Source organism: Hemitrygon akajei, chromosome 14, assembly GCF_048418815.1.
Source record: "Hemitrygon akajei chromosome 14, sHemAka1.3, whole genome shotgun sequence".
Taxonomy (NCBI): domain Eukaryota; kingdom Metazoa; phylum Chordata; class Chondrichthyes; order Myliobatiformes; family Dasyatidae; genus Hemitrygon; species Hemitrygon akajei.
Window position 1 is genome coordinate 32567002 of NC_133137.1, and position 12398 is coordinate 32579399.

At 43.8% G+C, this 12398-nt stretch overlaps 1 protein-coding gene across 1 annotated transcript in view; it reads left to right on the forward strand.

Annotated features, from left to right (window-relative positions):
- LOC140738948 (2'-5'-oligoadenylate synthase 3-like) overlaps positions 1–12398 on the forward strand; it is a 90554-nt gene that overhangs the window by 21102 nt on the left and 57054 nt on the right. The window contains 4 exon segments of the mRNA XM_073066959.1: positions 3945–4175; positions 6760–7057; positions 8720–8895; positions 11500–11750. Of these exon segments, the coding sequence (XP_072923060.1) occupies positions 3945–4175; positions 6760–7057; positions 8720–8895; positions 11500–11750 (956 nt within the window).

A 12398-nucleotide genomic window follows, 5' to 3' on the forward strand; every position in this document is an offset into this window, starting at 1 on the left:
CAAATATGAACCATCGTTCCTCTGGGGGCAAGGTGCAAAACACATACAGCATATAGTGATGACCAAGCATGGACAGTCACAAAATAATATTAGCACAATGCAGAATGATTGCAGGACTCCAGAGTTAAATTATGAGGTGAAATAACTGTCTCATTTGAAATCCTTGGAATTTAACAGGGTAGGGGTGACTTGGTTTACGTTTCCAAGGTAAAGGTGTATAATTGACAGAGCTGTATATGATAATAAGAAGCACTGATAGAGTAGACAGCCAGTGCCTTTCTTTACCCAAGTGGAAATGTCCAATACAAGAGGGTATAATTTTCAGGTGATCGGAGGAATGTGTAGGAGAGTGGTAAGTGTGTGGAACGCATTGCCAGAAGTGAGGGTAAAGGCAACACATTATGGAGGTTTAACAGTCTCTTAGACAGGCACATGGATGAAAGAGAAACAGTGGGCTCTGTGAGAGGGATGCATCAGTCTGATCTTGGCCGAGGTTAAAAGGTCGACACACATCTTGGGCCAAATGGTCTGGACTGTGCTATATTACTCTGTGTTAAGTGGAACTGAATGGTCAGATAGAAATAAACACATCTCTTTTTGAGAGTCCACTCCTTTGTAAATGGTCTGAAAGTTAGAGATTCTCATTTCAGGACTGACTTTAGGAAACATTTCAAAACAGGCAATGGTATAAACTTGGATAAGTTTATTCTCATTTGCATATAGTAATTGATGCCAGGTTCATTGTTAGTTTTAATTCTGAGATTAAAATTCTGAGATTGATTGTTGAAAGCCAGTAGTATTACGGGATAAGGGGAAAGGGCTCTGTGACTGTAGCACTTCAGCCAGATGAGGAAAAACTGAGACTGTGGGAGTGTTGCAGAGACTTTGTGAAGATTTGTGTGGGAATGTCGGAGAGGGTGGACTGAGACAGTTCCATCAGGGGTAGGACTCTCCCACCTACAAGGGGGAATGTTCCCGGAAAGGGGCATCCCTCATCAGGGATCCCCACTACCTGGATGCTGGCATCAGGCAGGAGGTGCAGGAGTCTGAAGACCCACGTCTCAAATCTTCATTCCTACTGCTGTTAAGTTCATGAACCAATCTGAAGAACCTTGGCAATACCTCAGAATATTTTTTTCACTGTCTAATTTGTCACTGTTTAATTTGCACATATGCAAGTTATTGATAATTTATTTAAGTTTATTTTAGCTTATGGTTGTCCTCATCTTGTAATTATCCAGAAAGACTCATTGTTATGGCATTTACAGCCTGCCAATGTATGCCTACGATAATAGTAGACGTGAACCTCAAGTTCAAAGTTGATTTGTTATCAAAGTGTGCATCTGTCAGCATATACAACCCTGAGATTCATCTTCTTGCAGGCATTTAAAACACAGAAATACACAGAATTAATGAAAAACTACACACTGACAAACAACCAATTTGCAAAAAAAGACTAACTGTGCAAATATAAATTAATACTATAAAATAGTTAAATGAAGAATATTCAGAAGATCAGGTGTAGAGTCATTGAAAGTGAGTCCACAGGTTGTGGAATCAGTTCAGTGTTGAGGTGAGTGAAGTGTGGGGGTTAATACTGTCCCTGAACCTGGTGATGTCAAACCTAAAATGGATGAAATTTACTGGGTTTCCACTTCACTCCGGGTAGAGAGCTCTCCATTCTCCATCTCGGAGTTAAATTCCTCCTGTCAACGATGTCTCTTGGTTCCAGGCTACCCAGTAAGGGGAAACATCCTCACTACATCTCGCCTGTCAGTCACTTTAACCGTGGCCTCACTCTACCAGAGATACAGTATTCCCTGTGTCCGCTCTCTGCGCTTAACGATAACTTGCTCTCTCCGATTTCTAACCACTGCAGATTATTTTTTTCTGCAATTTCCTGCTTCTGACTGTGGACGTTTCCTGTGTTATTTGCAACGTCAGATCTTGAAATCGAAACTTACCCGAAACGGGGAAATAAATAAAAACTTAAGCAATAAAATGTTTGCCGAACTTCAGCCTGTGAATCGACACAAATATTGTTTACTTGTGTCGAAACAACGCCTTTCATCGTTCGATTAACCCTGGGCTGTACGCTTCGCAGTGAAACTTAACATGATTGCCTCCGTTTATCGCTGAGGTCCGAATTTACACAGAGAGGCCACTGCACTCCTGATGTAATTGTGGCACCGAACGTGTCGCGGCTGTGTCCTGGGCTTTCGGCTTTTTGTAATAAGTGACTTTAATTCTCTTTTCACATGCCTGATATATAAAAAACGGGATGTAAACAGTTTTATAACGGATGTGTTTCGTTCTACTCCATTTTGACACCTGCTGCCCTTTCTGGCCTAATTCCACAGAACACTTAACTTCAAATTCAAAGTAAATTTTATTATCAAAGTACGTACTTATATGCCATCATTTTCATCATTTTCCCTCAGATTCATTTTCTTGCGGGCATACTCAACAAATCTATAGAACAGTTAGTATAAAAGGATCATTGAAAGACCAGCCAGAGTGCGGAAGACAACAAACTCTGCAAATGCAAATATAAATAACTGGTAATAAATAGCAAGAACATGAGATAATGAGATAAAGAGTCCCTAAAAGTGAGATCATTGGTCGTGGGAAGTTTTCTTTTTTTTTGTAATTTATTTTTTTATTGAAGTTCATCATCAAACAAACATTTCCACAAGATGTATTTCAGACATTGTACATATATATCATATAATCATATATATCACAAATCTCCACAAAGTATTTATCTGAGGTATACACTTATAGAAACGAATGGAAAGAAAAAAACAAGCAAAGGGAAAGAACTATGTACAAGTAGGGAGTGATCTTTTAAATGATGATGATGGGGCAAGAACGAGACCCTTAATTTTATTCAAGAGTCTAATGGTTAAGGGGTAGTAACTGTTCCTGAACCTGGTGGAGGGAGTCCTGAGGCTCTTGTGCCTTCTTCCTGATGGCAGAAGTGAAAAGAATGCATGTCCTGGGAGATGGGGATCTCCGACGATGGATGCTGCTTTCCTATGTTAGCATTCCATGTAGACGTGCTGAGTGATTGGGACAGCATTACCCGTGATGAATTTCCCCATAGAACAATCCTTCTTTCACACTCCACCACACTGGCAACAAAGAGCAACATTCCACTTGCGTTCTCAATTACTCGTCCCTGCGGAAAGCAGAAAGTGTGGGTGGGAAAAGATGTGCTTGGGATCCCGTTGGAGATGACGGACGTTACGGAGGGTTATGTGCTGGATGTGTAGGCTGGTGAGGTGGTAGATGAGGACTACTATCCTGATGTGGTAGATGTGGAATGAGCTTCCAGTAGAAGTGGTAGAGGCAGGTTCGATATTGTCATTTAAAGTAAAATCGGATAGGTATATGGACAGGAAAGGAATGGAGGGTTATGGGCTGAGTGCAGGTAAGTGGGACTAGGTGAGAGTAAGCGTTCGGCACAGACTAGAAGGGCCGAGATGGCCTGTTACCGTGCTGTAATTGTAATATGGTTGTATGGACTAGTAGGATGGCGGAAGGATGGGGTGAGGTCAGACTTGTGCGATATAGAAGAGATGCTGTTGAGGGCAGCGTTGATGGTGGAGGAAGGGAAGCCCCCTTCTTTGATGAAGGACGACACCTCTTTTGCTCTGCAATGAAAAGCTTCATCCTGAGAGCAGATGTGGCGGAGATGGAGGAAGTGTGAGACTGGGATGGCATTTTCACAAGAGGTAGGGTGGGAAGGTGTTCCAAAACATCCAGTAAGCAGTGCAGGGGTGGATCAGTCACTGAACTGTGATGTGTACAAATTTCACTGCACTAGGAAAAGATTACATATCTTCACGTTGCACTGCCGTTTTATTATTTGAAGGTGGAGCAAACAAGCAGTTTATAAAGAGGTTACTGTCGGTTCTGCTCCACATCCACTGCACCTGTGAGAGAAGCTGTGGGGCAGAGGTAAAACCACACTCCTGAGGAAGAACATACTCTCAGCAACGATGGAGCTGTACTGCACAGAGCCCAGGAGACTGGACGAGTTCATCAAAAGAAACTTGGAGCCAGTTGGATTTAATGCTGAGGTGAAGCAGGCTGTGCACAGAATCTGTGAATTTTTAAAGAATCGATGTTTCATGTATCAACCCAGCATTAAAGTGATCAGAGCTGTTAAGGTGAGTTGCTTGGCTTTTAATACAAATATTTACTGTACCTGCAAGTGATCTGAATAATTCCTTATTTTAATTTATCTTTTAATTCCTTTCCTTATGAGTGGAGTTGTTTTCAGATGAATGTGATGATGTTAGAATCAGGTTTATTATCACTGACATACATTGTGAAATCTGTTATTTTGTGACAACAGTGCAGTTCAAGACTGAGAATATTACGAGAAGTTACAATAGTAAAGAAATAAATAAATAGTGCAGAAGAGGAATAGTGAGATGGTGTTCCTGGGTTCATCAACCATCCAGAAATTTGATGGCAAAGGGAGAAGAGGCTGTTCCTAAAACGTTGAATGTGTACCACCTCCCTGATGGTAGTAATGAGAAAAGGCCATGTCCCTGATGGTGAGGGACCTTAATGATAGACACTACCTCCTTGAGGCACTGCCTCCTGACAATGTTCTCATTGGTAGGGATGTTGGTGCCTGTAATGGTGTTGGCTGAATCTCCGAATTCACAGCCTTTTGCGCTGCTGAATTTCAGATAAATTGGCTAGTAAATGGACTTTCTTCTAGGACACCAGAACATCAAACAGGTTTCCCATTATCTTCACAAGTTTGGCAGCAAACCGTTGTGGAACAGCATTATTGAGTTTCTGCCAAAAAATACATTAAATTATAATCTGTTTTGGCTCGTTGGGACACCTCCCAAGGTATCCTAGCTGTCATCGTCTTCCTGGACAGCTGATAGAGATCAGGAATGGTCTGCTTCTACTTCAGCTTTCCGGATTCTGAGGTGGCCAATGGTGACAATTTGAATTTTGGTTTCATCCTTCTGGTCCCATCCAAAAAAAATTATGGTTTGGGATTGGCTGAGATGTTAAAACTTTGAAAATCTGAAACCTAAACAATTTTGGTATAAATAGAGGCAGGGAAAAGGGTGAGGACACAACTCACCACTGTGATATGATTGATCAGTTGAATTATTATTTAGAGTTGCAGATTGTATTTTTGTCTGCTTTTCCCCTCCTTTGTCCTCCTACGAGCTCCCCAAGGACAGAGATCAGATCTGCCCTCCCTCTTCTCTTGACATCATGGGCAGCACTACATTAGCAGCAGAATCACGTGATGCTGGTTGCAGGGAGCTGGTGAATGGGCTCTCACCAGTCAATCAGGTTGTCATGCCAATGGAATCTGTTTCAGGTTTGCAGTCGACAAGCATCCAGAACTTCCACATTTCCCAAAAGTACGTCTCCCTTATAACACAGCTCACCTCACCTGCAGCAACCACAGTCAGGTTTCAATCCATTAATACTAATGCATTTACCCTTGTAGAAAGGGAAGGGAACAGAGCAAACCCTGTCAACATTGCTTTTTAACTGACCAGTAACCAGTTTACCCCCTGCCTTCAAACCCACTGGGTCCGAATTTCCCACATTATCTTCTAGCTCACTGGAACCCCAGTTCAAAGTCTGCCTTATAAATCATGAGGTCCTAATCCCCTTACTCCGTTGTATAGCAGCCATGCCTGCAATGTAGAATCATGTTCGAGGGTCTGGCAAGTGATACAGACAGCACTCTCTACGAATAGGTATATTTATCCTGATTAATCACTGGACATTTAGAAAACACAAAACAATGGAGCTTATAGAATTGCTCTTCAGATGCTCAATTCCCTCTGAAATGTGGGCAGCTCACATCCAGAATTAAGTTGCCCAAATTTCAACTCAAGTTTCATACGGCCAGTATGAATTGAGTCATCCATAAACCAATGATGTGGTGAGATTCTTCCAGCTGAATCACATAGTGCTGGTTGCAGGGACCATAAGATATAGGAGCAGAATTAGGCCATTCAGCCCATCGAGTCTGATCCCCCATTCCATCATGGCTGATACTATATCCCACTCAATACCCCATACACCTGCCTTTCGGTCATATCCTTTGATGCCCAGCCCAATCAGGAAACTATCAATTTCTGCTTTAACTATCGCCATGGATATGGCCTCCACCACAGGCTGTGGCAGTGCGTTCCACAGATTCAGGATTGAGTTATCAGCACAGGTCTTCTTGCTCCTGTTTACTTTTCTATAAAAACTGTCTCTTCAGTGAGCACGAGGCTGGATGTTTTGCCAATAAAGTGCAATAACCTGCTGTCAGTGATCATTTATGATCAAATGCATAGAATATCTATGTCGGGGGAAAATTGTGGAGTTCCCTTCTCATTGAGGGTTTGTGGAAAAGGGGAATACTTGGATGGAAAGGATAGGCACATGGATGAAAGAGAAATAGAGGGTTACAGGGTAGTATGGGTATAGTACTTTTTTTAGGGATATATGAGTCGGCCCAACATGGAGGGCCGAAGGGCCTGTTACTGTGCTGTAGTGTTCTATGTTCTAGGTTCTTAAAGCAGCTGTGAAAATAGCTACCGTGTGTAACTGTGAAAACAAAGTAACAACTTAAACAGACTGTAATCCCATGACGATCGATAGTGAAGCTAATCAATGTGGGTCGTTTGTTTACATCATAGATCTGGAATGGAACTGTCTGCCACTCATTGTACTGATCAAAAATAATTAAACATTCTTGTTTTTTGACAGGGTGGGTCATCAGGCAAAGGTACAGCCGTAAAAAAGAGCTCAGATGCAGATCTTGTCGTCTTCCTCAGTTGCTTCAAAAGTTTCCAGGACCAGAGAGACACCAGGCTGGAAATTCTGGGGGAAATTCAGCAAATGCTGGAAATATGCTCCAGGAGCCTTGCGTATGAGATCCGTGATATTACTATCACTCCAATAAAACAAAGCAGCATCCCACCAAAATCTCTGAGCTTTGAGTTGAAATCAAAGAAATCTTCAGAGAGTGTGTCATTTGATGTTCTGCCGACCTATGATGCATTAAGTAAGAATCTGCAGCAATGTTATGTCACCTATGTTTAGAAATATTATTAAACCTGAAATGTAATTTTATTTCTTGTGTAAGCTCTAGAACAGATGTTATCAACCTGGGGTCCATGGACCCCTTGGTTATTGCTAAGAGTCTGTGGCATTAAAAAAGGTTGGGAAATACTGTTCTAGAATGATGTGAAGAGTGGAGCTTGTTTGATTTTCTCCCTTCAGTGTCCCTTTTCTAGTTCATGGTTCAGATCCTGGGACAATTGAGTTCTATATTTAGTTATTGCTATCTTTAAACGGGATGAACACACTCGGTGGCCCCTTCGTTAGATACTGTTCCTCCTGCTGTAGCTCATCCACTTCAACGTTGGATGTGTTGTGCATTCGAGATGCTCTTCTGCCCACCACAGTTCTAATGCGTGGCTAGTTGAGTGACTGTTGCCTTCCTGTCAGCTTGAGACAGTCAAGCCATTCTCCGCTGAATTCTCTCATACATTAACAGGGAAATATTGCCCACAGTGAAGTCCACGGTCTTCTGCTGCTAACGTTCGTTGAGTTGTGAGGTCAGGGATGCTGTTCTGCACCCACTATTGTAATGTCTGGTTATTTGAGTTACTGTCACCTTCCTGTCAGCTTGAACCAGTCTGGCCATTCTCCTCTGATCTCTCTCATTAACAAGGCATTTTCACCCACAGATCTGCTCCTCAACTTCTTGCCTCCTGCAATTTCAGGGTGACTACTGCCCTGTAACTCTGATCGATGATCTCCTCACTCTCCCGTACAAGCCAAAGGCACCAAGCTGCTGCTCCAGTTCCCTACACGGTGTTCAGGAGCTGTAGCTGGATGCACTGCATGCAAACGCAGATCCCTGGGAGAGTCTGGGTCTCCCAGGATTCCAACATCCAATCAACACCCAGCAGCCATTTACTACGCTAGGCACAGTAAGAGAAAAAAACTGGAACCTTAACAGAAGCTTACCCAGAGCTAATGCCTCTTTCAATCCGAAGCCTCCTTTAGCCAAAGCCTAACACTCCTATTTTCACCACTAACCTGCTCCCAACAACAGCAGTCCCGTAAATTGCCACCCTGACAGTGGTTGCCTCCGCTTGCCCCTTCTGTACTTTTAAACACACATTGCCGACCTGCGAGAAACCTCGTCGCCGTGCCCTGCCCCTGCCACTGATTGAGCTGTCAGAAATTCCTGAATAAACCCCTCTCACCTCCGATGCATGCCCTCTAGTATTAGACATTTCAATCCTGGGAAACAGATACCCCCTGACTACCCTATCTATGCCTCTCATAATCTGTACTTTTAAACACACCTACGAGAAACCTCGTCGCCATGCCCTGCCCCTGAATGAGCTGTCGGAAAAGTAAAACTTCTGCATTCTCTCTGAAGTCTCAACATGCTTCCTATCGTGGGGGGCCCAGAACCGTGTGCCATATGTTAAACGACAATAGTTAGCAGCTTGGGCTGAGTTTCCTCCTCGTCCCTTGAGGAATGCTACGCAAGCTAGCTGATACAATTTGAGAACCTTTGGGTTATGAATCATGAGATTAACTAAACTGGAGGGCAGCAATACAATGCAGCACTATGCATGGCCTGCTGGGTTTCAGATATATTAACTGCACTGTGATTGTTGATCGTTAACCATTTTACTCCTTACAGAGGGACAGTGCAATGCGAATGAAGCACATTGTGAATTGATCAGATTTAGAAGCAGAAACAGGACTACAGATGGAGAATTTTCTGCCTGCTTTACTGAACTTCAGAGAGCGTTTGTAAAGAAGTATACTTCAAAAGTCAAAGATTTGATCCGCCTGCTGAAATATTGGTACAAACTGGTAAGTTACTGGAGAACAGAATGATTCATGATCATTGTCATTCCAATACAAACAGAGAGCTTGTTTAATATCCAGTTTCCACTTTCTTCAGTGGCACTCCTGTGGAGGCCAATTCAAAAAACAGGAAGTAGAGTGGTAATGACTCCCTCCTCCTTCACCATTCCCCATTCCCTCTCTCATTTTATCTCCTTGCCTTCCCATCACCTCCCTCTGGTGCTCCTCCCCCTTTTCGTTCTTCTGTGGTCTTCTGTCATCTCCTATTAGATTCCCCTTCTCCAGCCCTGTATCTGTTCCACCAATCAATTTCTCAGCTCTTTACTTCACCACTCCACCCGTCCTATCACCTTGTGTTTCTTCCTCCCCTCCCCTACCTTCTAACTCTGACTCCTCATCTTTTTTTCTCCAGTCCTGATGAAGGGTCTCGGCCCGAAACGTCAACCATACTCTTTTCCATGGACACTGCCTGGCCTGCTGAGTTCCTTCAGCATTGGCTCGGATTTCCAGCATCAGCAGATTTTCTCTTGTTAGTGAGGTAGTGTTCCTGGGTTCAATGTCCATTTAGAAATTGGACAGTAGAGGGGAAGAACCTGTTCCTCAATCACTGAGAGTGTGCCTTCAGGATTCTGTACCTCCTTCCTGACGGTAACATGAGAAGAGGACATGTTCTGTGTGGTACATGTTCAGCTCGGTACTCTAGCTGCGAGAGGGAACTGGAGGGTACGGGGTCTGGCCTCATCCATACAGGGTGCTCCCGTGCCGGTGGGGCACGGTACTCTAGCTGCGAGAGGGAACTGGAGGGTACGGGGTCTGGCCTCATCCATACAGGGTGCTCCCGTGCCGGTGGGGCACGGTACTCTAGCTGCGAGAGGGAACTGGAGGGTACGGGGTCTGGCCTCATCCATACAGGGTGCTCCCGTGCCGGTGGGGCTCGGTACTCTAGCTGCGAGAGGGAACTGGAGGGTACGGGGTCTGGCCTCATCCATACAGGGCACCACTCTATGAAGAAGTCTTGGATACTATGGAGGCAAGTAACCATGATGGATCTAACTGATTTTATAACTGTGTTGTGGTGAACTACATATACCTCTCTGGACACGCCCCCCCCCCCCCCACGCTGACTGCTCCTGTGGCTCCTCCCACGGACCGTGGCTCCTCCCACAGACCCCGGTATAAAGGCGATTGGAGACACAGCCCCAGCCTCAGTCTCCAGGATGTTGTGTGGTGGTCACCTGCTGCTTGTTCTTTCTTCCAGCCAATAAAAGCCTATATCTCGCCTCACATCTCCGAGAGTTATTGATGGTGCATCACGTGTGCATCTTACCTTGATCCTGTGTAGTAGCGCCACACCCATATCAGATGGTGATGATCCAGTCAGAATGCTCTCCACAGTGCATCTGTAGATGTTTTTGAATGTATTAGGTGACAAACTCCTAATTAAATTTAGCCACCATCTTGTCTTGCCTTCTTTATAGCTACATCAATATGTTGAGACTCGGTTTGGTCCTCAAAGATCTGTCGATGGCAACCTGAGCCTCAGGCTATGTGCCCTCAAACTTACTTTAATGAAGGGAAATTAACTTTATATGTAACAGTTTGAGTGATGGAAATACTGGCTACACAAAGATTGGTCAAAGGATATTTTCATGTCATCATTGATCTGGGTGTGCCCAAAGCATGTATCTTCCTCAGATGGAGTTTAATGCTGATAAGTGTGAGGTGCTACATTTTGGTAGGAATGATCAAAATAGGACATACATGGTAAATGGTAGGGCATTGAGGAATGCAGTAGAACAGAGTGATCTAGGAATAATGGTGCATGGTTCCCTGAAGGTGGAATCTCATGTGGATAGGGTGGTGAAGAAAGCTTTCGGTATGCTGGCCTTTATAAATCAGAGCATTGAGTATAGGAGTTGGGATGTAATGTTAAAATTGTACAAGGCATTGGTAAGGCTGAATTTGGAGTATTGTGTACAGTTCTGGTCACCGAATTATAGGAAAGATATCAACAAAATAGAGAGAGTACAGAGAAGATTTACTAGGATCTTACCTGGGTTTCAGCACCTAAGTTACAGGGAAAGGCTGAACAAGTTAGGTCTTTATTCTTTGGAGCATAGAAGGTTGAGGGGGGACCTGATAGAGGTATTTAAAGTAATGAGGGGGATAGATCGATTTGACGTGGATAGGCATTTTCCTTTGAGAGTAGGGGTGATTCAAACAAGAAGACATAATTTGAGAGTTAGGGGGCAAAATTTTAAGGGTAACACAAGGGGCAATTTCTTTACTCAGAGAGTGGTAGCTGTGTTGAATGAGCTTCCAGTAGAAGTGGTAGAGGCAGGTTCAGTATTGTCATTTAAAGTAAAATTGGATAGGTATATGGATAGGAAAGGAATGGAGGGTTATGGGCTGAGTGCGGCCCAGTGGGACTAGTTGAGTGTAAGCGTCAGCACGGACTAGAAGGGCCGAGATGGCCTGTTTCCGTGCTGTAATTGTTATATTGTTATGAGACAAATAACAAAAGATAAAAATGTAGAGAGAAAAATACAGGATAAGAAGGAGTATGTTTTACATCACTTATTTATTTATCTTTGTCAATAACTTTCTCAGTACGTGAAGCCATGGCAGTCAGAGTTGAGAGCCGGAACACGACTGCCACCAAAGTATGCCCTGGAGTTACTGACGATCCATGCCTGGGAACAAGGTAATCACAAGGAGAGTTTTGACACGGCTGAAGGGTTCCGCACAGTCCTGGAACTGATCTGCAGACATCGGGAACTGTGCATCTACTGGACTGACTACTACGATGTCACTAATGGATCCTTGGCAGAATTTTTAAAAAATAAACTCTGTGAGAGGAGGTAAGATGCACAACCACAATTCACACTGACAATTAAAACTACTTTTTTATTTTAGTTAATGTTCCCTTTCAAATTCCTGTACAGGCAGGTCTAACACAGGGAAAAATAATTTTATCATAATATAAAGATGCTTCAACGCACTTCTAAATGTTCCCAATTCTAAAATAACCTGCATTGTCTCACCTGAAGTGATGAAATTCCAAACCATCTCCCTCATTTTCAGTTCTCACCAACCACAACCTACCCTCCATTACCTCACCACACCCTGCATCTACAACCTCTCCTAGCCAGGGAGCCAGACCCCTCCGTTCCTTTTCCACCAGTGGTAATCCTTTCAGTCACCTAAAAAGCTTCAAGATCGCTTTGCCGAACGGCTAAGCTCCTTCAGCCAGAAAAAGCAGGATCTCCCAGTGGCCATCCATTTTAATTCCACTTCCCATTCCCATTCTGATGTGCCTATCCGTGACCTCCTCTACTGTTGCAATGAGGCCATACTCAGGTTGGAGGAACAACACCTTATATTCTGTCTGGGTAGCCTCCAACCTGATGGAATGAACATCAACTTACGGTAATGGCCCCCCACATTTTGCCATTCCCCATCCCCTTTTCCCTCTCTCGGCCTTTCTCCTTGTCTACCCATCACCTCCC